Here is a 27,311-nt window from a genome sequence, read left to right on the forward strand (position 1 = left end):
TTAAACATAGTTACAAACGACATCATATTGGTATCAGCTGCTTCATTTGCCAGAAACCCTGAATGTGTTTCAGTACAACAAATAAACACAGGAACAGCCAACATAGAGAAGAATGTAAAGATTCTGACCATGAAAATGTTCCTGGAAGGTTTTTCCAGGACCTTTAATCTTATATTATTATTATAAAAGTACAGCAAGAGTAAAAAGAGTTGAGGTTTCGTTTTCTCTCAGAAAATGTTTTTGTACCTTTGCGTCCACAGCTCTGTTTTAGCCATTTGTAATGCAGACTAATCATGGTGCCTCTGTGCACCGTCAGCTGCCCTCAGCACACGGGAGGCGCCCGGTCCTGTCTCCATCGTATCAATGGGCCTCATTGTCCCATGAACTCTGTCGTTTTCCCTGCCTGTCACTTTTAGATGCCAAGGTCCAGGAAAAAAGAGCCCCCTGTAAACTCACTTTGCAATTAGTGAGATACTTTGTCTCATAATTTTTTTATAACTTACACATGTTTATTAATATATTATGTAATGTTGGTAGAGATTTAAAAGAACAGGCATTCATTTCGTAGGAAATAATTAAGTAATTTCATTAAATAATTAGTTTAAGGTTTTTAATGACATCAAAAATTCTCTAAATGAAAACTATGCAATTTTATAACTTTATGCATTTTGAGTTTCTTGCTGATTTGGTTGTATAATAAACACCCCATGACTTAAAGCCAATGTTTAAACTGTGGTATATCTACCACTAGAGGTACTTTAGTTGCCTTTAGTAGTACTTCAGAAAAAAACAAGAAAAAAAGTATGGCATACAGAAAATTTTCTTATAAATTATGAATAGAATCATGGATGATATCTGCGAGAGAGCAGTCCGTGCAAGAGAGGGTTTTACCAATTCTTCCAAGTATTAACGAAGTGATAAAGAAGTTTAGAAGATTAGTGATAATCTTGGGAAGCAGGGCTAGCATTGCTAAAACGACAGTCTCTGTGTGAGTTCCCAGGGAATGTACACAATTTTTTAAAACTCTGAGATTACCAAAAAGCCGCCAGATTTCCCCAATTACCCCAATTTGTTACAGACAAAACGTAAAAGCTCAAAAAATTAAAAACAGAGCAACCTTCCTGTTCTTTGTGTAGCTTCTTCTTTATTTGCTGAAAGTGTTGCCCTTTCTAGCTCTTGCGGAGCTTGAAGGAACCACAGACATGACTCAACATGTTGCCAAGGAGGATATCCCTAAACTCTTTTACTTTATCTGTGTGTAGAAAACCTGGGGAGACAATTATGCTGAAGGGCAGTTTGTGAATTACCATTATTGGTTTGTTTAATAAGTTAAGTTGGAAACCACAACAGTTGCACACTTTCTACCCGTATTCCACAGCTAACAAAATATGTCTTGACCCTGTTAATTTTTTTTTTTAGAGCTGGAACTTTAAAAACTGAGAGATTATTATTACTGATTTCAGTGTAACACACTAGCTGTTCTTAGGTGTTGTTCATGTTTTATGATGTTGGTAATTATGACATGATAGTCATCTACTGACCTGGCATGGTTGCTTCAGCATAGGTTGGAATTTTTGCTTTTTTATGCCTTAGTGGAGATTTTTTTTATTTTAACTATCTGGTTAAAAATCTGTTTGTAATTATATGCCTTCTGGACCCTCAATGAGCCATGCTCTTGCATTTTGCACAGCCAGTTTTTAAAACTTGATTTCAATTTCCATGCGCACAGCATACAAAACTGTATTATGGGCTGTATTTTGTGAAACTAGCAAATCTTAAGTTTTCCCTAGCATTCTACATGTTTTCAGCCTTTACAGTGATATTGACAGGAAAAAAGGGACTGTATTGGTTGATGATCCTTCCTCTCGGTCTGTGGAATGTGCCCAAACGGCAGTTTTGATCTGAGAGCAGCTGAAACACCAGTCAATAAACGTTATGGTGTTCCAAGCAAAGCACTAAGTTTATGAAGCATGAGAACATTTTTTCTTCTGTATGTTTTGTCCACAGTTGATTCACTGAAGCCACATTGAAATATGTTACAAGGTAAATTATTAAAGACTCAGAACAGTGAGGGAACATGTTTTTTAGCAAACTGCTCAGCTCATAAACATTGTGACGTGAGTTTATTATAGGATGGAATGTGCTGAGTTCGATAGATCTTTATTTTTAACTCATGTTGGTATGCATTTTTAAGGCTGTCCTGCAAAAAATATTTGTCGCTGTTGAGGAAAACATATACCGCTGCATCTGGAACGCCATCAGTGCCCAAGTTCATACAGATTAAATGTAGTTTCTTACTTTACTTTCCTTTAAAGCTACTACAAATTCAAGCATATGCATGGCATTGGTTTCAAGTTATGGACTGGGACTCTGCATTGCTGAATGTCTTCTCTTAAACAACTTAGATTGAAAAGAAAAGCCTGTCCCCGGCGTCAATTACCACAGTTCACTGTATCTTCGCAGTGCTAGTCTGGCTTGCAGGTTTCTGTCAAGATGATTTGCTAGACCTTTTTAACTAAATCTTTTGCTATATGATTTATGTTATCAATAAGAATAAATTTGTATAATGATTTAGATCTACTGTAGTGGATTTCAGGTAGGAACAAAGTCAATGTTGCAGTTTTCTTCCTTCTGTTTGCACCACCAGCCCAGGCGATAAACAGTGCCAGACGTTGCTAGAACTGGCAGGCAACAGCAGACTAAAAAATGGGGGAAAAAATGAGGGGAAAAAGTTTTACCCCCACCTTGAACCCTCCCCCTCTAAAGCAACCTTCTTTTCCCAGTTTGACTTTTGCTTCTCTTCTCTAAGAGCCTTTAAATCCCTGCTGCCAACCAGACATGAGGCCACAATTCAGATGCAAACTCTAACCACTAAGTAAATGCAATAACGACACAAATCACCGTTTCTTTCACATCTAACAGCTGCAGTGGCCTTGTACCTTTTGTTGTCAGGCTTTTCTGTGCTTGTTTGACATATTCTTATAATTTTTATAGGTTTGGCAGGAAATGTCAAATTATCAATGACTAGAATAATTTCTTCACCAACACCCATTTCTCTTTCCTATTTGTTTGACTCCTTTAGTCCTCTCCCTTCTTTTTGTGTTATGATCAGCCTTCACCTAATGCCTTTCTTATCCCAATAGCGCATTTCAACAGTTATATTTCTGCAACTAATTTTGCTCAGTGTGCCTAGTGTTACCTTTCATTCCAATAAGCTGTGGTCTCCATAGATTTGACTGATTTATTTCCGAGCAGCATACACTCTGTGACCCTAGAATGTGATCACTGAAGATAGCTGGCTTCCGCCCAATCCTTCAAGAAGCTACTGAAAGCAAAACTGAGCTGCATTTCGGAGTTGGCCAATTTCAGAAACCCGAATAATATTAATACTTTGCTGCTGGGCGAGAGCAACTGCTGCAATCTTGATTTTTTTTTATGTTGCCTTTTGTTCAAAATGTGATGCTTTTCCACACAGGTGGTGAAAAAGACAGATTGAAAAACGAGAGTCCTACTAATCTTGCTTCCTGTGTGTGTCCAAAGAAAGGGGCTTATGGTTTGGACGGGGCAATGGAAGAATATTTTTAAATACAGAAGAATGCTGCGTGCAGGTTTTCTTGTGTAAAGGTAGTGATGGTATTTAGACTAAAAAGACAGAGGGGCAACAAGGACTTCCAAGTTCTCAGAATTAGGTAGCAAGTACAATGAATAACATACACTGAAAGTGTATATTAGGACCCTAGTCATTGTTGAACCTTTCTGCTTTAGAACTATGATTTTGCAGGAATGCACCCTGATTCCGTGTCTTGCCTTGATGCGTCTTGTAACATTTTTTCACAAAGGTGTTGATGTAAAAAGATTTTAGCTCAAATCAATTAAATGACAAATTCGTAAAAGCAACATTCTAATTCTTTTGTGCTCACATAATTATCAGGTACCAGCTTACCAAGTACAAGTACATAAGGCAATTTTTGCTCTAACTTGGTGACTTGTGGTTGTTGATCTCTAGATGTTTGAATTATCTTGTCCTTTTTGTGCAAACCAGTCCATTCAGAAGAAAGCAATGACTGTGTTATATATTACAGTATTTCAAATGAAAACAAGTGTGAAGTAAAGCAGTCTTACTATAAAATAAATATAAAAAAACATCACTATCTCCTTCACACTCATTGATTTTACCCTTTTAGAGGACTAAGCATTTACCCTGAAATTTTAATGGCTGAACACACAGATGCACGCACATACTGAAACAGCAGCACCGGATACCGGAAATATAGCACACCAAGATGTTTTTTTTTGCCATGTTTACAAGCTTTCACCTATGGTTCTCACAGTTTTATTACCTTTGTGTCCAGCGGACCCAAACACCATATTTTACACAAATGTACACGTCAAACGGTGTGCTCTGTGAAATATACTCTGCAACACGTCCCTACGAAGAACATAGCAGGTGCGATGAGCCTTAGGTGCAGTAAAAATTAGGTAAATTACAGGCTACAGTTGTCAGTTAGGCAATCATTCTCCCAGGGAGCAATGTGAGAGAACCCCCATAATGAAATAGGCATGTAAAATAGAGACGAGGCATATAGTTAGAGGAGGACAAAATTCAATGACATTATATCATTCTATACATTTGTTGCTTAAATAACTATTCTTTTGTTGCCATTTTGTTTTCTTTGCACAGTAAATCATTTATTGAGGAATTTAGGTTATTTGTTTAAAGTGAATCAGAAACAATGTATGTATGAATGGGTGTGACTCATTGCAGTGTAGCACTTTGGGGTCCTCAGACTTGATAAAGCGCTATACAAGTGCAGGGCATTTACCACTTATTAACAGCTAAACAAGTAAAGGTGACTTCATGTCTGAAAGTTGACGACATTTTAGCGGCATTGTAGTCATCTTCAGAAGCAGAACTTTATGCATCTTGTGTTGTGGTTAGGAATTGTCTGAAGATCATCCCTTTGTAGAAACTATCCTCTTCAACTCTTACAGTGCCTGTGGTGGCTGCACAAGTTCAGAATATCAGTTATTCACCACTGTGCTTTAAGAATAGAACGTTATTCTTTTGATTAGTTTCTCCAGGTTTTTTTTTTTTTTTTGAGTTTTAGCTCATTGGAGCCAGGGAGAACTTTTTACATTAATCAGGACATATATGTACTTATATTAGACAAACGGAAAGTTCTCTTTTGCTATTTGTTTGTGCCAGTAAATAACACTGCCCTGTAGCTGTCCACGAGCTCTCTTGTATTAACCTATGATGGATATGCCACTTTAAATACTGTAATATATTTAGTCAGAATTGATTTTCTCATCATAGTAAGACTTTAAATTATTAACCTTTTATCTGCACAGCATTTTACACTGATTTTCCATAAAATTTGGTTTATATTTAGCATAAGTAATTTATGACATTACTTAATACACCAGCTGTGTTCAGTGACCTACAAAAGTATTCGTATCCCTTGATTCATTTCCAAATTTTGTGATGTTACAGCCACATACTGCAGTGTATTCTTAATGGGATTTTATGTGAAGGAAAAACATCTTCACAGCATAATTATTTTGAATCAGGAGTTATTTTGTCAGTGAGGTTTTGTGATTGAACTTGTTCAAACAGATTCTGTACATGTTTATTTACTTGATAGTATATTTTGGTATTCTTCACAACTATAAAGCTCTCAATATATTTTAATAGGATTATATGTGATAGACCAGTAGAAAGTAGTACTTAATTGTGAAGTGAAAGGAAAATGAAACATGGTTTATGGTTTTCAAAATCTTCCACTTGGATGAAGAGGTTCATTTGAGTCTATAAGCTTTAGGTCTGGCCTTTGACTCTGCCATTCTAACTTACAAATATGCTTTGCTAAACCATTGTGGTGCTGGTTGCATGCTTAGAGCCGTTGTCCTGCTGGAAAGTAAAACTCTGCCCCTGCATGAAGTCCTTTGCAGCCCCTAACAGGTTTCCCTTCAGGATCACCCTGTTTTTGGCTCCATTCACCTTTTCATTTGCTCTGACCAGCTTCCCTTTCACTGCCAAAGAAAAGCATCCCTCCAGCATGTTGCTGTCACTACCATGTAGTGATGGTGTGTTCAGGGTGATGTGCAGTGTTAGCTTCCCACCACATATAGTGTTTTGTATGTAGGCAACAAAGTTAGTTTTAGTCTTATTGTACCAGAGCACCTCCTTTTATATGTTGCCTGTGCCCCATTTTAGTTTCCCAAGGCACTTTAAGTCTTAAATGGCTCTCTATGGCTATTTTGACTTTTTTCTCCCTTACTATCCATGTTACCCTTGGCCATTTTACTTTCTTCACAAGGCCTTCACTTTATTCTTTTTTTTTTAAATAATCCCACACTACCATTTCTCAGAACTGTTGTTCAAATCCACCCCATCTAAAAAAGACTATAGACCATTCCCCATCATGGGAAAAGAGGTGGAGGTGGTGGAGGAGTATAAATACCTCGGTGTTCACCTGGACAACAGACGGGAGTGGAGATGCAACTGTGAAGCCATCTACAAGAAGGGACAGAGCAGACTGTACTTCTTGAGGAGGCTTAGGTCTTTTGGTGTTTGCAGCAAGATGCTGCAAATCTTCTATAAGTCTGTTGTGGAAAGTGTGATCTCTTCTGCCATCATCTGCTGGGGTAGCAGCCTCAGAACCAGGGACTTAAAAAAGCTCCACAAGCTGATAAAGAAGGCTGGTTCTGTTCTGGGGACTCCTCTGGAACCTCTGGAGATCATTGTACAAAGAAAGATTCTTCATAAAATGAAGAACATCATGGAGAACCCTGAGCATCCTCTTCATCCGACTGTCCTACAACAACAGAGTATCTTCAGTCAGAGGCTTCTTCAAATGTGCTGTAAGACGGACCACTACAGGAGATCCTTCCTGCCCACAGCCATCAGCATCTACAACGGCTCTTTGAAGAAACCTTCATAATATGAGCTATAACAACATTTAATTTCCCTTTGGGATTAAAGTATTTTTGAATTGAATTGAATTTTGAATTGAATTGAATTGCTTCTGAAGCCATGCATGGGTGTTAAGTCCCACCCACAAGGTCCTGTTATGTCAAAATACAGTCAGGTCTTAAATCGTTTCACTGGGAAGAGTTCTCCTTTTTTGCAACAGCTAAACTGCTGGCATTGAATACATTTAGAACAAAATTACACTGGTCATGTGACTTGATGCCAGCCATGAGGGATATGCAGAATTTGTGACCAGCACAAGCTGCTGTAGGAATTGTACATGCACGATGCCAAAGTCGAAAAGCCCTGTTCCACATGCTAGGACAGTTGTGAGGCAGATAACAATTGTGATAGAGATGCCCTTACTGCTTCTATATAGCCACCAGGTCACAAAGTTAGCAAACAGCGGTCAGACTCACACTGCCAGATTGATATTTTTCTTTACACTTTTAGCATTTATAATTCATAATTGGAAGTCATTTTGTTGATGCCCCCTTTTTATGTGGTGGTATTAAGACCCACTATTCCTTAATGCATTTTTCAAACATGGACTGTTTCCCATTATTCATGTAAAGGCATAAAAACAAATATGACCAGAGAAAAAAATTCTTATTGCTGATAAGCTGAGTCTGCACAGCATCGTTTTCCTCTCTGGACAGAGGAAGAGTTCAATCTGTCTCATCCCAGTTTTACTGTCTATACTTCCATTTCACAATTATGTGCTACTTTGTGTTGGTATATCAAATAAATCCCAATAACATAGATGAAAGTTTGTGGTTGTAATGTGACAAAATAAGAAAAGCTCAAGGGTTCTGAATACTTTTGCAAGGCAGTATTCTGTGTCCTTTTAAGTTTGACTGCATGGTAAAGAAGAGCGTTTCTCTAATATGAAGCTGCATAAAGGTGCATAAAGTAAGGGAGGAAAAGCAAGTAGATGCCATGTTTTGGCCAAAGCCTTGAAAAGAAAGTAGCAACAGTTTGTTAAACATGTGGCAACATTCAGTGGTACTTGTTTTTGTTTACACTTTCTGACGATTTGTTTGGGTGCACATTTAGTGCCTGCTGATTAAAACTGAAGTAATTTTGTTCATACCACCAAAATATTAACAATTAAATTTAGTCCCAAGATTAACTAGTTCCTTTTAAGTCATGACATTTGTCTATAAAATAGTATTTAAAAACATGTAGATCCTGATGTTCTGTAGCAATTAGCATATCAGTCATGTCATCATGCAGCATTTGCAACCAGGCCTGTGTATTTACATCGGTTTAATTATCTCCTTTTCTTTTTGATTATATAAACTGGATTTTTAATTTGCTCAAATTTTCAATGAAGCAGTTTTAATTGTTTTACTCTTCTATTCTGCTTTGCTAAAAGTCTGATATTGTTCAAGGACAACAGCTGACAAAATCATTTAGATAATATTTTTGCTGTTTCAGCTACGCTTACCAATAGTATAGTCAGTGAGACAAGCTGTAGATTTAAAGGCACAGCAAAAACCAGAAGACAAATGAAGCCACAACTAAATGTATTCTATCACATTTACCTTTCCTCTCTGAGGAGCTCTGCATGAAGCAGTCTCCTGCATGATGACAACAGAAGTGTGGTGTTGTATATTTATGCTGTATATGTAGATAATATCATGGTGAGGGGAGAGGCCTAGCTATATAATCAACAACGAGTCCTCTGAGACAGATATATGCATATAAGGTATATCTGAACTGCTGACACATACACACACAGCAGTCACCAAGCTCTCACCTTCTAGGGAAAATGTAACTGTTTTCTACATAAACTAAATTGTGATGTAAAACAACAGCTCAAAGCTGAAAGTTCTCAAAAAGTTAACACTGCACTAGAAAGTACCTATTAACCATGTTTGTGCACAACACTGATTCTAACAGCTACTCTTAAGTTACCAACAGGCAGCAAAACTTTGTGTGATAATGTTGAACCCACACAAAAACTTAGAAATGCTTAAAAGAAAACCAGCATTTACCCATGTCATTGTACAAATGACCGTTCTGGGCCAAATTGTTCTACTTGTCCATGAAGTTCACAAACAGAAAACAGGTTTGACATCAAGACTGACCAAGACTCAGACTGAGATTTCAAATATTGGCTGTCTTATAGGCTGTAGTTTCCTCTACATGCCATTTTTTCTGTCTCAGCGTAGGGTATGCATGCTCCAAATTTTTTGTTTTTTGATAGTTTATGGAATGATTGATTAGAAATTGGAGTCTCCAAGGGTTGTATTGCCAAGCATGTGCATGTACAAAATGTACCATAATTTGTGTGGTTAATGTGGGGAGATATTCCAGCCTGTGTGTAGGCCAAGTTGATTAGCTCTGTCTCCTTCCGTGGCATTTGTAATCTCTGCTCAGCAGACAGACAGCAGACATGTCATGTATTCACTTTTGTTTTCTGCTTTCAAAACGTTGTTCTATTGAAACCAAAGTCTTGTGAGCTTTTGTTGGGTTATTCTGTCCTCATTTGCCAAGCATTTGGTTATTTTAATGTTTGGCTTCTCTCCTATTGTCAGTATTAGAGTTAAATATTACAAGACCATTTGATCTACTTTCTGGCACATTTTAATGAAGCCTGCGTAAGAAGTCTTCGGGGTTGTGCCTAGATGGACTGTGTGTATAGAGCACTTTATATACAGTGTTTGGATTCCAAACTAAAATCCACCTCAGCTTTAACGTCATGATTTAATCAGCACAGTGTGGCTGGAAAAAGACAGAGGCTTGGAATCTGCAGAAACCATTAGCAGAAAGGCATCTTTGCCTATTTCTTTAACCGGCTGCTTCATGGCTTCTCTGGGCCTTTAAAATGAGTTTTAGGCTCCATCTTGTTCTAAAAAGCTCAGTTTTTTTTCAAATTGAGGCCAGATGATGTATAACTTTAATTTTCAGCCAACCTCGTGGTGTAATTTAGTGGTTCCATCTACGTTAAAATTTTCTTTAAAAAAAATAACCATATTGGATGTGCTAAAACCTACTCTCAAACAATATATACAAATATGTTATGTAACTTTATCTTGTACATTTTAAACATCTGAGAGCTAAAAAACTGTAACTTTTAATAAGTTACCCAAAAGAGAGCGTAATGTTTGCAGGATTAAAAAATAATGAGTAATGCAGCTGGGATACTGGCTAAATGATAGTATGATAATAAAGGAGGATTGTATTTTTTTACTGACGTTTGCTCAGCATTAAGAATTAAAAAATGAAACATATTTTCTACTGCCAGACGTAAATGAACTAAAGTAGGGTAAATGGCAAAATTTCTGTTTTGAATTACAAGATATTTAAATTGTACTTTGTCTGTGAGGTACTCTTTAATCTGTACTTCATATTGCGTTTCTTAAGAAACATATATTTATATTTAAGAGCAGGGGTCTCAAACAAATTTACAAAAGGGTCAAAATCTAGCCCCATCTTATCATGCTTGGTTGCATCAGTAAGACGGCTTTGGTGTGTCATCTTATCCATCTTCATCACAGAGAATAGTTGCCACAAATAGGATATAAATACCAAACAGACAACACTATCTCTACTTTCTTGATAAAACATTAAAACCTCATATTAAATGACAAAAAAGGGCAATATTAGTAATTATTTTCTTTAGTGTGACAAACCTCCAATCTACATGAGGCGGCTATTTATCAGTGATAGAAGGCTACACATTAGCACTTTAACAAAGTGTCAGCATATAGTTGGATATTCCTTACTCAGCTGTTCTTATTATTAAGGGATGTTTTTGGAACGCTGGAGGAAATATAGACTGACAAATCACCATTCTCACCACACTTACAAATGTAAACTTTACATGTAGGCCCACCTTCTGCACCACATGGTATGCCTGAAATGTCGCAACAGGAGACATTTAAAAAAATAAATACATAAATTGACAGATCACACTGGATGGATGGATGGATGGATGGATGGATGGATGGATGGATGGATGGATGCATACAGCCTTAAATGACAAAGAACTGAATAGATGATTAAGTCTGAAAATAATTTTTTTTTTTCTTACTTATTCAGGCCTGGAAAACCCCTTAAATCATGTTCCAGACTTTTCCCAACTTAGTATGAATCCTGTATGGATGTTCTTTGCATTGGAAAACCAAAATCAGCCAGGTCTGAGCAAAGTTTTGATAAACCACTGACAGTTTTTGGTTTGAATTCACTCGTTGAAGTTACCTGAAAAAAAAAACAAAAAAAAACGTGTACATGACTGAGATGTACTCGTGAAGCCATGTGTAAGCTGCCTGTACACCCTCAGCAAGCCTAAGTTTGGTTTAGGATTTGGGTGGGAGCTGTTCTCATTGAATCCGATGAATAGGTGTTTGTGCAAAGCTGTGTGGGAAGGGCCAATATAGGTTGGCCTTTTTACCTCTACAACCCCATCAGCTGGTAATTGACACCATATGTCAAATAGACAGAGAACTCCATAATGTGCACCTCTTATTTCAGCATTCACCCACTTGAGCTCATAGAAGGTAAGAACCACAGCACCCTCAAGTTGAAAATATCTAGAGAATAATTTGAAATGAGAAGACAAAAAGTTACATTTAAGAAATAAATAAAAATGAAATCAAATGAGACCTGTATCAATCGGCACTGAACTTGTCATCTTGCTGTAGTATTTAAAGAAAGCTCTGAAAAAATAAATTATCTGCGTTTTCTTTATTCTGTACTAGTTCACTTTGGAAAATCAGAGCTTTCTAAGTTTCTTAATTGAAGCATTTTATTTTGAAACGACCCTCTGGATGTTATGTAGGGGATATTCTGGGGGAATGTGGGATTCCAGGCACTTGCTCAAAACTATTTGTTGCTCATGGAGCATGTGATGGGACAGGCCAAGATATATTGGTGCAGCAGCAGCATGTGAAATTGTGGTGGAAAAGTGAAATAAATGTCCACATCAAGATGTCTATTGATGTCTAAATGTGATTAAATTAAGGTTTGGATTGATCAAAGGGGCTAGCCTGACTTCAGAGTCTATGTTTAGGCTGCTTCTTGGCTGAAAAAAATTCCAATATTCAATTGATTTTTCTGTGGTAAATAAGCTGGGAACTGGCCCACCTTAAATAGACATAAAAGGATGTCATGGATGTAAAAGACTTGGAATGTATGCCCCTGCTTTTTAGGTTAGGGTTAAACATATTGGATAGCAACGGCATATCGTGTGCATGGCCTCTCTTCAGATTCAGATCTGGGCTTTGAAGGAGCCAATCCAACACTTTAATCTTACTCTGGTAAAATTATTATTTTGTTAATTATGATGTGTTTTTCTTCATAGTCATGCTGAAAGATAAAGTTCTTCAGCTTTCATTCAGAGGTCTGAAGGTTTTGTGCCAACATTCACTGGTATTTGGAGAAAGTTAGTTAAATCATTGAAATAACTTGAGACCTGCTATTGGAATTTATTTGTCATTCTATAAACTTCTGTACTGACTGCTCACAACAGAACCCCCACACCCACACCCCCACCACTCCCACCCCACCCCACCCTCCCAACCCCCACCGCACACACTCCTCCACCTTTCACCACTTGCACATTGTAATTGCTCATATGTCTGCTTTGCCAGCAAGCATTCCTGAACTCTGAAAAATTGTATGTGATTTGCCTGGCTTTTCTCTCAGTGATAGCTGGGGAGATCTCAGGATGTTCATTTTTACACCTCAGAGGTTGCTTCTTTTGTTCTGAAAGGCCAGGCAAGATGAGAGGATGCTGACATTTCTGTCCTGTAGTGTATTTTAACACATCAGGAGAAATTTGTTAATTTTTAACCCTGAAACCTCACAAAAGTGATAATAAGGCGCTCCCTAGCCGTTTGGTTTGCGACTGTCAAATATGGAAGGTTTATATACATACAGCAGCCAGTGTAAGACTGTCTCAGTACTTCACAAATGTAGAACATCTTTCCTGACATACTTTTCTAAAGGAATTTCTAAAAGTGCTCAGGGGATCGCTCCCCCTCACATGTGGCTCTCTCTTCATGTAGGCGGACAGATGGTAGCCCAGAGATTTAGAGTTCAGGGGATTGTTGGAGGTGTGAATTATGTAATTTCTCCAAACTAATAACTTTTTTCTGTGGCTTAAGGTGTGTTTGTGTGTGTGCATGTGTTTGTGTATGCATGAAAAACCCATGGCCTAAAAACCTGTAGGGGTGCAGGGTGCACATGGTAATCAGGTTCACCAATGTTCACTGTTTCCTTTTAGTGGTAACTTTGAGAAATCTGGAATAAATACCTCAGTGTGTAATATCTCTTTTCCTCTTTGCTTCTAGGAAAGATCAACAGCATTAGACAGTACATACATTGTCTGCCTGGGTGAAGTTTCTGCTCTACTCTGTAACACATGCTTAGGAATCTGGTATCTGGCCATGGCAGTTTGGGAATGGAAAGGGAACCTTGTTCATATTCCCTCTTCCTCTGCTGTGTCTTTTAACTCTGGAACAATGGTATTATGGTTTACTGTGGACATTTAAAATTAGTTTTCACCCAAATACTGTGAACAGTTCTTTGTGCGTAGAGCACTTTTACCCCTTTGCATTTCATAACTCCAAACCAACACCAGCAGTATGATCACCACTTAGTACAACACAAAGATGGAGCTGTGTGAAAATATTTGCCCTCCGAAGGATTTCTGCTACCGTTCTTCTGTCCCACTTCATTGTTTCACATCATCAAACAAATCTTAATAAACAAAGATAACCTGAGTAAGTACAAACAGCAATTTTCAGATGACAATTTTGTTTATTTAGGGGGTTCATGCTATCCAAACCATACTAGATTCATGTGAATATATATTGGCCTCTCTTGTTAAATGATTTTTTATATGTGATAATCTGGATTTTTGATTAGCCACACCCAGACTTTACTCTTATCTAACCTGCAGAATCAAAAAATCACCTAAATAGTACCAGCTAGAAAACATGAAGTAGGCTAAATTATCACAAAAAGCAACAACTCATCCTTTGACTCAAGGAAATTGAACAACAGGTGAAAGACAAATAAGTTGACATCTAGCAGTTTGGAGAAGGCTACAAAGGCTTTGGGACTCCAGCTAAACGCAATGAGAGACATTATCTACAAACGATGAATACATGAAACAGTGGCTAACCTTCCTAGTGGCTGGCCTACCAAAATCATTTCAAGAGCATATGGACAACTCTTCAGGGAGGTCACAAGACAACCTAGCACAACAATAAAAAAACAACAACATAGGAGTCATTTGCCGTAGTAAATGTCTCAGTTTGTGATTTGAGGTAAAAGATTCATTAATCGGAGAGCAAAATCACTGCTGATCAAAAGCACATGAAAACCCATTTTATGTTTCCCCGGAAATATCTTGATGATTTCAAAACTTTTGGGGAAATATTCTGTGGGCTAATCAGACTAAAGTAGAATTTGTAAACGGTGGGTGATCTGTTACATTTGGTGTAAAAGTAACACATCTTTTCAGAAAAAAGATCATACCAACAAGGAAACATGTTGGCATACATACCCAGGGAGAACATGCTCACTCTTTGCAGAAAGACTCCAGGCTGAGATTTGAACCCTGGACCTGTTGGCTGAAAAGCAACATTGCTGAGAATAAATTTTAGTGTTGTTTTGTTTCAGTAGACGCAGTTACCTTGTGGCCTGGTTTTAAAAGACCTTTCCACTCAAAATAGGATGCTGTGTTTTTTCCCCTACCGGATAATAAAGCCTGTCAGTAGTCTAGTCTACTAATGTCTATGTTCTAACACACAAATGGATGATGGGCCCTTTAGGTTTTTGCCTCAGATTGCTCAAGGCTTCAATTAGTATGAAAACAGAAAAGGGGGGGGGGGGGGGGGTCAGCGTGTCACTGACTCGACAAACTAATGAAGACTTGCATTCAGCTTCCAAGAACCTGTAATCAAAGAATAGCCCAGTTGCTCTTTCCAAATGGCATGTATGTAATTCAGTGGAGCCTCCGAGAATTAAGTAAAGTCAAGTCAAGTTTATTTATATAGCGGTTTTCAGCAACAAGGCACTCAAGGCGCTGTACATAAGGAAAAACATTACAATGATAGAGAAAATCAAACAACAGAGGTAATTTAAAAATAAATAAATAAAAATTAAATAAAATAAAGAGAATAGAATGATGGATAAGAAAGAAAATTGGACTGAAAACGTAACTAATAATGATTAGATGGCACAGTCAAAGGCCACTCTAAACAAATAAGCTTTTAATCTTGATTTAAAGCAACTTAGCGTTTCGGCGCTTTTACAGTTTTCTGGGAGTTTATTCCAGATTAGTGGAGCATAAAAACTAAAAGCTGCTTCTCTATGTTTGGTTCTGGTTATGCAGAGTAGATTTGAGCCAGAAGACCTGAGAGGTCTGGGTGGTTGATACACTGACAACAAGTCTGTAATGTATTTTGGTGCTAAGCCATTCAGTGATTTATAGACTAACAGAAGTATTTTGAAGTCTATTTTCTGAGCTACAGGGAGCCAGTGTAGGGACTTTAGAACCGGGGTGATGTGCTCCACTTTCTTAGTTCTAGTGAGGACGCGGGCAGCAGCGTTCTGGATCAACTGCAGCTGTCTGATCGACTTTTTAGGCAGGCCTGTGAAGACACCGTTGCAGTAATCAATTCTACTAAAGATGAACGCATGAATTAGTTTTTCAAGGTCCTGCTGAGACATTAGTCCTTTAATCCTGGAGATGTTCTTTAGGTGATAGAAGGCCGACCGAGTTACTACCTTTATGTGCTTCTGAAGGTTCAGGTCTGAGTCCATCATTACACCCAGGTTTCGAGCCTGACTGGTGGTTTCTAGCTGTATTAACTGAAGCTGTGTGATAACTTTTAAATGCTCTTCCTTTGGTCCAAAGATTATTACTTCAATTTTGTTTTGATTCAGCTGAAGAAAACTTTGGCACATCCATGCATTGATTTCTTCTAAGCCTTTACCCAGCGCTTGAATGGGTTCATAGTCTCCTCGTAACCTATAGCCGTGTGTCGTCTGCATAGTTATGATAACTTACGTTGTTGTTTAGTAGAATCTGAGTTAGGGGGAGCATGTAGATATTGAATAGAAGGGTCCCTAAGATGGACCCTTGGGGAACGCCACATGTGATTTTTGTGGTCTCTGATGTAAAGTTACCTACTGACACAAAAAAGTCCCTGTCCTTCAAATAGGGTTTAAACCAATTGATTGCTGTACCAGAAAGGCCGACCCAGTTTTCCAGGTGCTCTAATAAAATGGAGTGATCAACAGTGTTGAACGCTGCACTAAGGTCCAATAATACCAGCACTGTGGTTCTTCCACAGTCTGCATTTATACAGATGGTGAGCACGGAAGCCTGACTGGAAGACATTGAAGCGGTTGGTCGTTGTTAGGAAGTTGTTTAACTGCTGAAACACAGCTTTTTCAATAATCTTACTGATGAAGGGGAGGTTTGATACAGGCCTGTAGTTCTGTAGTAGCAGCTTGTCCAAGTTGCTCTTTTTCAATAGAGGTTTGATAATTGCTGTTTTTAGGGCCTGGGGGAAAATACCTGGCAAAAGGGACGTGTTTATTATTTGTGAAGAACAGAAAGGCTTAGAAATCTTTGTTGTTGTTGTTGTTGTTGTTGTATTTTACCTCCTGAAACTGTAGGTTTCAGGAGGCTTATATTTCTAAGATTATAAATTTGTTTATTTTAAATGTGCTTTCAAACTTTAAAGATTTTATTCAGTTTTGAGTTTCAAACATTTCTGTCCGCGCCTTTTTGTTGTAGGCTTTGGCCTAGCCACATACAAGTGTTATTATCCTGTCTTTTAAATCACAATCAAGGGAATTATTGGAGCATATTGTTTTTTGGAGAATTGCACTGTTGTGCTGCTGACCATAGGGTTGTGAAGTGAAAAAAAATAATTAGTATGTATCCCAAGAGAGGCCATGTATCCATGCTGTTTATTTTAAAATAGTACAGTATTTATGTATAATGGTTTGTTCTGCAGGTTATGCTGCCTGTTTGATGGCTGTTTTACTTGACAGCTTACATTTGAACTTCTTCCAAATGTCAAAACTGCTGGGCTTCACCAGCAGATTGAGAAAAGATGAAAGAACTCAATAGTGAGCACATTAGCTGCACTAAAATCTTTAATGTACAATTTAAAAATTACATAAAGTACTAGATAAAGAAGATTATTATTGTGTTTGGGTAAAGTACGATCAGCAGTGATTGGAAAAGTATAGGTGTAATGTTCTTTTTTGGATTTATATGAGATATTACTGTATGTGTAACAGCACGATCTATGCTAATCTGAGCTTCAGGCAAATTTGTGTAAAAAGCCCCTGAAGCTGTTATTGCAATAACATAATCTCACACTGAAAAAAAAAGAGAAAACTCCAACCTTAAATACAAGTACATTTATAGAGTGGGGGAAAAAATCTGACATTAAGAAAAGTTGTTTTTCTACCATATCATTAGCGTAACAGTCATACCCTAACAATTTTTAGTGTAAACAAAAAAGAAATGGATGGACACTGTCTATGAACCTCTCTTTTTAAGTTTTTTTCTCAAGTTTTTAATTGGATTTAGGTCTACACTTTGACTAGGCCATTCCAACACATGGAGATGCTTTGATCTAATCCATTATATTGTAGTTCTACAGTGCATTTATGTTTAGGGTAGCTGTCCTGCTTTAAGTTGAATCTCCTTCTCAAGCCCCTTCTCAATTCTTTTGCAGCCTCTAACAGGTTTTCCTGTATGATCGTTCTGTATTATTCATTGTGCAATAAACTCTGACCAGCTAGCCTGTCTCTGCTCAACAAAACCATCCCATAGGATAATCCTGGATGGTGTGTTCGGGGTGATGTGCAGTGTTCTTCCACGTGTAGCATTTAGCATGTAGTGCAAAATGTTTTAATTTTGTTCCTACCTGATTAGCTTCCACATGTGCATATTGTCCCCTAAATGACATGTGGCAAACTGCAAATGGAACTTCGTATCACTTTGACTTAACAATTGCTATTGTTTAAACACTCTTTCATAAAGTTCAGATTTGTGGGTTGCACAACTAAAAGTTGTCAAGGCAACATATTCTCCTACTGAGCCTTAGGATTTACCTTTGGATTCAAATTAATGATAATAGACCATTGTTGAATAAATGTGAGCAAACGTAAGGGGAATTGGTTTGTTTTAGGATGAAGAGGAACAGCAGGAGTCACAACTTAAGGTCAAAACTAAACAATATAAATCAAAGCTTGCATATTATGTATACACCTCACTGCTGAAGGGATAAGCTGGTATGATAGTAGGATGGATGAATGGATGGATGTCTACTTTGTTGCAAAGTGTATCAATGAACCTGTAATCCTTGTAGAACAAATTTGATCCTGCTTCCAAACATTTGGCCTGTAGTCTAAAGAAAAATAACAAACTACCTATTTTTAGCTTTGTATTTTTACTTTCCTCCGTTATTGGTTTCCCTTTTGTCCTAAAAGTTCATTAGAGATTCCCTTGTTTTGGTAAAAACGTTTTCCAATATAGTTATTGAATCGATTACTGTCATGTGGCTGCCTGACGCACTGTAGAACAAATAAACAGGAATCTGCAAAGCTGATTAAAGAGGAATGCCCTTGTTTGACTTTTGGTTTTTAAAACCATTTTGATCTGTCTTTAAGGATTGAAGTGTCTGTATTGCCAAAAGCAACAAAAGACCAGTGTTTTGTTCAAACAAAACCAGTTTTGGTCGCCTTTCTTTTTATTGCTAAAATGTTTACTCAGGTAAAAATTCCCAGACCATTTTGTAGGTTAAGTATGTTTTGCTCGACAGAGGTCCTCCACAAGTGCTCTCAGGCTTAATAACACAAGGTAGTGCTCACAATAAACACACATAAAGACTTTCAAGACAGTGACTTCCAGAAGCTAGCCTGAATTCCTAAAAAGCTTCAAACAAATTGTTCACCTTGAAGGCAGTTGTGCTGGTGTACAAAGTTTTGACAGAAGTATTTAAAGCGACTGATATACACTGTTTCCCTCTCTTTTTATAGATCAAAAATGAGAAGACAGAGAAGGAGTGTAAGCAGCTGCTGCTCAGGAGTCTGCAGTACCTGGAGCGTTACATTTACCTCATCCTCTTCAATACATACTTGCATCTGGAGAAGAAGGACTCCTGGCAGCGCTCCTTCTCCATCTGGATGGAACAGGTAAATTACCATCTTATTGGGGCACTTTCATTTATGTGCAAAAACCTCCTGTGTACACCAAGTAAGTAAAATAAATACATTTTATAGGGTGCCATCATACTATCTGTTCTGTGAAGGACTCTGGGAATTATTAGAGACCATGAGTAAAGAAAAAGCATTATTAAGCAGCCAAGAGACTCATAGTAACCCTGGAGAAGCTGCATAGATGTAAAGCTCAGGTGGGAAATATGTTTGCAGGACAGTTGTTGGTTGTGCACGGCAGCTCACCCTGAACACATCATCCCCATGGTGAACCATGGTGGAGGCAGCATTCTGTGGTGGTGCTTTTGGTCAGCAGAAAAAGCGAATATGTTCAGAGTTGATGGGAAGATGGATGAAGTAAAATGAAAGGGCAATCCTGGAAGACAATGTGTTAGGGGTCAGTTGAAAACATGAGATTAGGGAGGAGGGTCACTTTCCAGCATGACAACACCCCTAAACATACAGCCAAAGAATGAATGTGCTAGAAGGGCCTAGTCAAAGTCTAGACCTAACTCTAGTTTAGAATATATGACATAAACAAAATTCACAGACACTCTCCATCTAATCATATCTCTAGATGTGCAAGACTGGTAGAGACATACCCCAAAAGACCTTGAAGCTGTAATTGCAGCAAAATGTGTTTCTGCAAAGTAATTTCTCAGGAGGGCCGACTACCAATGCTTGCTACGCATTTGAAAGCCATATAGTAGCAGTCCACTGAATAAAATTATCTATATTCCCAGTTTAAATTACCGTATTTTCCGCACTATAAGGCGCACCGGATTATAAGGCGCACCTTCAATGAATGACCTATTTTAAAACTTTTTTCATATATAGGGCACACCGGATTATAAGGCGCATAGAATAGAAGCTACTGCAGTCAAACGTTTGACTGGGGTTGTGTTATGCATCCACTAGATGGAGCTGTGCTAAAGAGAACGTCAACAAAACAGATAAGTCAGTCAGTCAAACTTTATTAATACACTACAAACCAGCGTTCTAATAACTCCATTCACTCTCATGGTAAGGTCTCCTCTACATAGAATTCTATTGAATAGAGCCAACCGCACGTTAGGAATGCATTGGAGTCTATGAAGTTGAAGTTGAAATCAAACGTTAGTTAAAACGTGAAAGGGAACTTTTCCCTGATTCAGTAAACACGTAAAAGAAACAGTTTGATGCACTAAATCAAACGTTAGTACATTCACAATATAGTAGCGTTAACTGTTGAATTCTCTCGCTGCTGCTCTATTCCAATGTTCGACTGCGTAGCTGACAGCCTTGAGTTTGAACTCAGCATCGTAAGCGTGTCTCTTGAAAGGTACAATTTTGGGGTCGTTATACACACACAAGTGGTGTTGGACTAGGAGTAAGCACAGTACAGGTGTTTACCGCTATTACTTCGGCGACACCCCTGACTACGGTAGCCGTAATGCTGCAAGCGGTGCGGCTTTGTAGTTTACCAGTCGTACTGAAACATTTTGACAGAGCGCCGTGTACAACCAGTATGGATCAACCAATTAACCAATTGATCCATATATAAGGCGCTCCGGATTACAAGGCGCACTGTCATTTTTTGAGAAAATTAATGGTTTTTAAGTGCGCCTTATAGTGCGGAAAATACGGTAATTAAGAATTACTTCAAAGCTTATGAGTCTCTACATACATACATACAGACAGACAGACAGACAGACAGAACGAACAGAACAAAAGTTTGGACACACCTTCTCATTCAAAGAGTTGTCTTTATTTTCATGACTATGAATATTGTAGCTTTACACTGAAGGCATCAGAACTATGAATTAACACATGTGGAATTATATACTGAACAAAAAACTGTGAAACAACTGAAAATATGTCTTATATTCTAGGTTCGTCAAAGTAGCCACCTTTTGCTTTGATTACTGCTACGCACACTCTTGGCATTCTGTTGATGAGCTTCAAGAGTCACCTGAAATGGTTTTCACTTCACAGGTGTGCCCTGTCAGGTTTAATAAGTGGGATTTCAAGCCTTATAAATGGGGCTGGTACCATCAGTTGTGTTGTGCAGGAGGTGGATACAGTACACAGCTGATAGTCCTACTGAATACACTGTTAGAATTTGTATTATGGCAAGAAAAAAGCAGCTAAGTAAAGAAAAACGAGTGGCCATCATTACTTTAAGAAATGAAGATCAGTCAATCCGAACAATTGGGAAAACCTTGAACGTGTCCCCAAGTGCAGTCACAAAAACCATCAAGCGTTACAAAGAAACTGGCTCACATGAGGACCGCCCCAGGAAAGGAAGACCAAGAGTCACCTCTGCTGCGAACGATAAGTTCATCCGAGTCACCAGCCTCAGAAATCGCAGGTTAACAGCAGCTCAGATTAGAGAACAGGTCAATACCACACAGAGTTCTAGCAGCAGACACATCTCTAGAACAACTGTTAAGAGGAGACTGTGTGAATCAGGCCTTCATGGTAAAATAGCTGCTAGGAAACCACTGCTGAGGACAGGCAACAAGCAGAAGAGATTTGTTTGGGCTAAAGAACACAAGGAATGGACATTAGACCAGTGGAAATCTGTGCTTTGGTCTGATGAGTCCAAGTTTGAGATCTTTGGTTCCAACCACCGTGTCTTTGTGCGGCGCAGAAGAGGTGAACGGATGGACTCTACATGCCTGGTTCCCACCGTGAAGCATGGAGGAGGAGGTGTGATGGTGTGGGGGTGCTTTGCTGGTGACACTGTTGAGGATTTATTCAAAATTGAAGGCATACTGAACCAGCATGGCTACCACAGCATCTTGCAGCGGCATGCTATTCCATCCAGTTTGCGTTTAGTTGGACCATCATTTATTTTTCAACAGGATAATGACCCCAAACACACCTCCAGGCTGTGTAAGGGCTATTTGACCAAGAAGGAGAGTGATGGGGTGCTGCGCCAGATGACCTGACCTCCACAGTCACCGGACCTGAACCCAATTGAGATTGTTTGGGGTGAGCTGGACCGCAGAGTGAAGACAAAAGGGCCAACAAGTGCTAAACATCTCTGGGAACTCCTTCAAGACTGTTGGAAAACCATTTCAGGTGACTACCTCTTGAAGCTCATCAACAGAATACCAAGAGTGTGCGGAGCAGTAATCAAAGCAAAAGGTGGCTACTTTGAAGAACCTAGAATATAAGACATATTTTCAGTTGTTTCACACTTTTTTGTTCAGTATATAATTCCACATGTGTTAATTCATAGTTTTGATGCCTTCAGTGTGAAGCTACAATATTCATAGTCATGAAAATAAAGACAACTCTTTGAATGAGAAGGTGTGTCCTAACTTTTGGTCTGTACTGTATGTGCAGTAGCATAATGTATGATAATAACAAATACTTGACTGTCTTTTATTTTATACAAAGTGTTTGCTAACACAGTGCAATAGTCAGTATCACTGAATGTTTCATGCTTGGAGTGAATAGTTGATAATTTTATAAGCAGACAGAATTAAGCTAAAAAAAACAGGATAAAACTCTTCGTTATGTTCAAAGAGTGTTTTTTTTCTGAGCCATTTCTATTATTATGGTGAAAACGCCTGGAGAAACATGCCCTAGAGCCTTTTTCCTTCTTAAAAGATAGATTAAACAAAACAAAAAAAAAACAGACATTCAACCAAGAAAGACTAGAACAACTGCTGTGAAAACAGTTCTCACAGAAATATGCACATTCAACGCATTTTCTTCCTGTTATGAATAGCAAATAAATGTGGTGCATCAGGGTGGCTATAATTGCCCAGTTATTCCATGAAAAAAATGCTGGTTTTGTGCTACGAAGAGGAATATTCTGCTGGGGAAACAAGTCACTGTTATTATTTTAAAAATTGTTCACAGAACCTGAATCTCTTTGTTTAGAAAGTAAACCTTTCATTTTTGCAGCTATTTCTACCTTAATGTGAATAAAGACACCAGTAATATGCTGTTCTGAGCTGTGGGTTTATAATTGGCCTTCTGCTTTAACAAAAATGTCCAGTGATAAAAAAAAAAAAAAAACAGCAACAATATCAGCTGCTGTTGACTGGGAATAAAACATAATAATAGTGCAGAATGTGTGCATGTTTTTTTTTTTAAAACAGCTGGATGCTTAAAATATACTATCCATTGCTACCAACTTAAAGATCTGACGTGCCAACAGTAGCTTGAGCCCATAGCATAAGTTAAATCCTGTTTTAATATTGTGAACAACTGTTGTGCTGTAGTTGCTACATGTAAACACAAACTGAGCTACATGCATGATGACAACTTTTTCAATTCACTCCAACTTTATTGTTTCATCCGTCTTTAAAATAAATAACTTTTTTTGCATATTCCCACTTAAAGAAAATTACTTTTCTTCAGCTTTTCTATGGCAAGCAGCCACTTTATTTTCTATCTACAGACAGAGTTCAAATCAAGTTTAATTTACATTTTTCTATAAAGCTGCCGGATCTTGAGAAATTTCCTTGAAGTACTAACAAAAAGGGCTATATACTATTTCAGTAGAACATTTTTCAGCTTTGTTTGCATTTTGTTAGCTTAATACGAACCTACTGTCAGTCTCCGCTGCGTCTGACCAGGAGACGGAAGACCACCTGGATCGAGGTTGCAGCTTTGGTTGTCTGACGTCAGTTTCAGAGTGTGACTCTCTTTGTGAGGACATAAATGGTGGGCATAAACATTTAGTAAGGAAAAAGCATGTCTAGATAGAGATCAAGATGTACATAGCTGCTTAAAATGTACCTCAGCAGAGCTTTGTTGTGAGTTGTATGGTACTGCTTTAAAGACTTGACGTATATTTGACAGTTTTGTCATCCAGCACAGGTTGTGATGTAAATGTGGAAAGCTTTTAAGGGAACTGAAACCCATGGAAAATATTTAAAACCTTGTTATGACTTAAATAGCAGTCTGAGCTTGTGGTTCAGGAGGACTGTTGCATTATTTAAATCTAATCCTTGGGATGGCTGGACACTCTGAAGCATGACTATCCGGACCTACACTTTTCTAATAGTTCAGCGAGAGCAGGTCGATGTTTGAATTTGCAGTACTTACATCAATAACTTCTGGATTTACCTTTTCCTTGTACTCTGTGCTACTTACAGACTCATTCTGCATGCATTACCAGTACATGGCTAGCAATGCCAAAGGTAAAAAGGAAGATGAGATTACGTTTAAAGGTGATCATCCGTTGTTTCATGCTGGTCTTGGTAACATTGATAAATAACCTTTGGGATTTAGATAGTACTTTGTTGCAATAATATGTTTTATTTTTTTATAAATACATTGTATGAGACAAAACATACTGAATGTCAAAATCCTGAATTTAAAATGGCTTTTACTCATTGGAATTGTTAAAGTACTTGTCAAAAGAACACCCAGCTGACCATTTTAGTTCAGATGAAATGTTGTGTTCAAAATCACACCTCTGTGAAGCTCTCCTGCATCAAAGGGGAACAACTCTTCATAACTCATTACCTTTAAAGTCCCTTTTATTGATTTGACTTACAAAATGATGCAGCTCCCATATTGCCATATGTCAATCGATTGATAACCCTGTTTGGACTGCGGTTGCTTTTAAATGTTTGCTTTGCATCATACCCTGCAGTAAGTTTGTAAGGTTTGCAGTATTTAATTCAGCAATATTTGGAGTACCCCCACTTTGGATTAGGGACATGGTTCTGTGTCCAGGGTTGAGAAACCTCCAGACATTCAAACTCTGAGCAAACAAGACCACCTGTCTTAAAATGACCTCTCTAGACTAGAGGTCTCTAAGCTAAAGAGATGGGGGAACCACACTTATATGTGGATCCAGATGGTTCGATTAGCAACAACCAGAAGGGAAATTGAGGGACCCAAAACTGGACTTTGTCCTTGTTCTGAGCGGGTTCTGATATTAAGGTTAATAGATTGTCTGTTGGTTCCTAATGTTGAAACTATTGTTTTTGTTCTCCCTTTTCTTCATTCTTTTCTCACCTCTTAGATCAAAATAGTTCAGAAATGTCTACAAATTAGACCATGAAAATAACCTTTCTCTTGACATCTAAGGAAAAACACCTTCTTGATAACATAGGGATGTGTAATATTTGTTTTGGAGATTAGTTTATGTCTGTCTTTTTTCTTTTTTTTTTTTTAGTTTACCAGTACTGAGGTAACATTGGTTTGGTCCGTAATGGACTTGATTTTTCGTCCATAATCTCGATTAAACTTAGATTTTCCATTATGATTCTTTCAATAAATGTTCATCTGAAAAAAACACTTTTTTTCTTCTTCTTATGTCCAATTGTTAACTTACCAGAAAGTTAGATTTACATTAAATTAATTGTACTGATAAGTCATGTGACTGTGACTGATTTGATTTTTGTTAGCCAGCGAGCCTGGTGGAGTTATAAATAGGAGGGCTGTAGCACAGAGGAGAGCAAGGGGGAGCTAGCTGTAAGGTGTGTTTGTTTGAACACGAGCGTGATTGACACTAAGACATTCCTCCTGGCTATGATTGGCTGGTTCTGACCAGGAGCTGTGTATTTCTGCAAATGGCAGTATGATTACTCGGAAGAGACAGAGGAGCTGTTTTTTTCACAGATTATCTGTCCATATTCCACTATCAGGAAATATGAACAGTTTTAACAAATATGTTAAAAATACATTTTAACAAAAGTTACCTACATCAGCTTGAACATAAACAAAAACGCATGAACATATCTCCCTTAGAGCTCGTTTCCCTTCACTGGCTCAGTGTTAATTATAGAATTATTTTTAAAGTTTTATTGATTACCTATAGGGCTGCAGTTGGTAGCACTGTTGCCTTGCAGCAAGAAGGTCCTGGGTTTGACTCCTGGCCAGGGGTCTTTCTGCATGGAGTTTGCATGTTCTCCTTGTGCATGCATTGGTTCTCACCGGGTACTACTGCTTCCGCCCACAGTCCAAAGACATGCCTGTTAGGTTAACTGGTCTCTCTAAATTGCCCGTAGGTGTTTAAATGAGTGTGTGCATCGTTGTTTGTGTGTTGCCCTGGGATGGACTGGCGACCTGTCCGGGGTGTACCCCGCCTCTCGTCCGTAGACTGCTGGAGATAGGCACCAGCTTCCCCGCGACCCACTATGGAAGAAGCGGTATAGAAAATGACTGACTGACTGATTACCTATAAGGCCCTGAATGGGCAAGCTGCTGTTTACCCGTCTTACCTCCTGCAGCCTTATGTGCCCTCAAGATCTCTTGAATCCAATGATCATTTCCTTCTAGTTGTCCTGAAGTCCAGGCTGGTCCACAGAGGAGATCGGGCCTTGGTGTTGTAGCTCCTAAACTGTGGAACCAGCTTCCCCTTCATATCAGACAGGCTTTAACTCTTGTGGTTTTCAAGATGCTTCTTAAAATACACTTGTACACACTGGCTTTTAATACAATACATAGAGTTGATTTGTGGTTTTTATTTGTCTTGTCATGTTTTTTGTTATTTTTCTGTTAATTGTTTTTAGCTGTTATTGTAATTTGTTGTTCTGGTGTACTGTGCAACACTTTGGCCAACAGCAGTTGTTTTTATATGTGCTTTTTAAATACATTTGATTTGTTTGACATGTAAAGTCCAGATGTTCCTGTGTTTCTATGTTTCCTCATATGATATTAAGTAAAATTTATTGTACAAACAGTAGATATTTCTTTGAATCAGTATTACTACAGACATTTAGACAGCCAAACAGCTTTGTTTTTGACTGTCAGTCTAAAGAACACTATCCAAACAAACAACATCTGTATTCTGATGCCTTTAGTGGCCTAGTTGCAGCAGAGTCTGGCAGTCACCCAATTATTTTAACCCAACCAACCCCACGGCATAATCGCTAGCCTATCATCAGTGACCGTGGCTGGATCTGTAATGACAAACAGCCAATGCCAAGGGCAGCGGTCGTGGGTCGTCTCTACCTCTGGTCATTCTTTTAGGAGCTGCGGTTACACAACCTCTCAGGTCTGAACCGGCACAGTCTGTCCTTCACTCTACATTGGCTGTGCTGTAATTATGATATCTAATTAGATTTCTGTGGCCATTAAAAGCAGGAGCACAGTGTTACCAGTCATGGCAAGTGATATAAGGGGTGCGATGTGTTTAAGTTCAAAAAACCTTTATTATCTCCTAGGGGCAATTTGT

The 27,311-nt window shown here is 38.3% G+C and overlaps 1 protein-coding gene across 9 annotated transcripts in view; it reads left to right on the top strand.

Annotated features, from left to right (window-relative positions):
• pald1a (phosphatase domain containing paladin 1a) overlaps positions 1-27,311 on the top strand; it is a 76,671-nt gene that overhangs the window by 36,391 nt on the left and 12,969 nt on the right. For all 9 annotated transcript variants that reach the window (XM_047378132.1, XM_047378127.1, XM_047378131.1 and 6 more), the window contains exon 19: positions 19,001-19,156. In XM_047378132.1, the coding sequence (XP_047234088.1) occupies positions 19,001-19,156 (156 nt within the window). The remainder of the gene's footprint in view (positions 1-19,000; positions 19,157-27,311) is intronic.

The sequence above is a fragment of the Girardinichthys multiradiatus genome, chromosome 10 (genome assembly GCF_021462225.1).
Source record: "Girardinichthys multiradiatus isolate DD_20200921_A chromosome 10, DD_fGirMul_XY1, whole genome shotgun sequence".
Taxonomy (NCBI): domain Eukaryota; kingdom Metazoa; phylum Chordata; class Actinopteri; order Cyprinodontiformes; family Goodeidae; genus Girardinichthys; species Girardinichthys multiradiatus.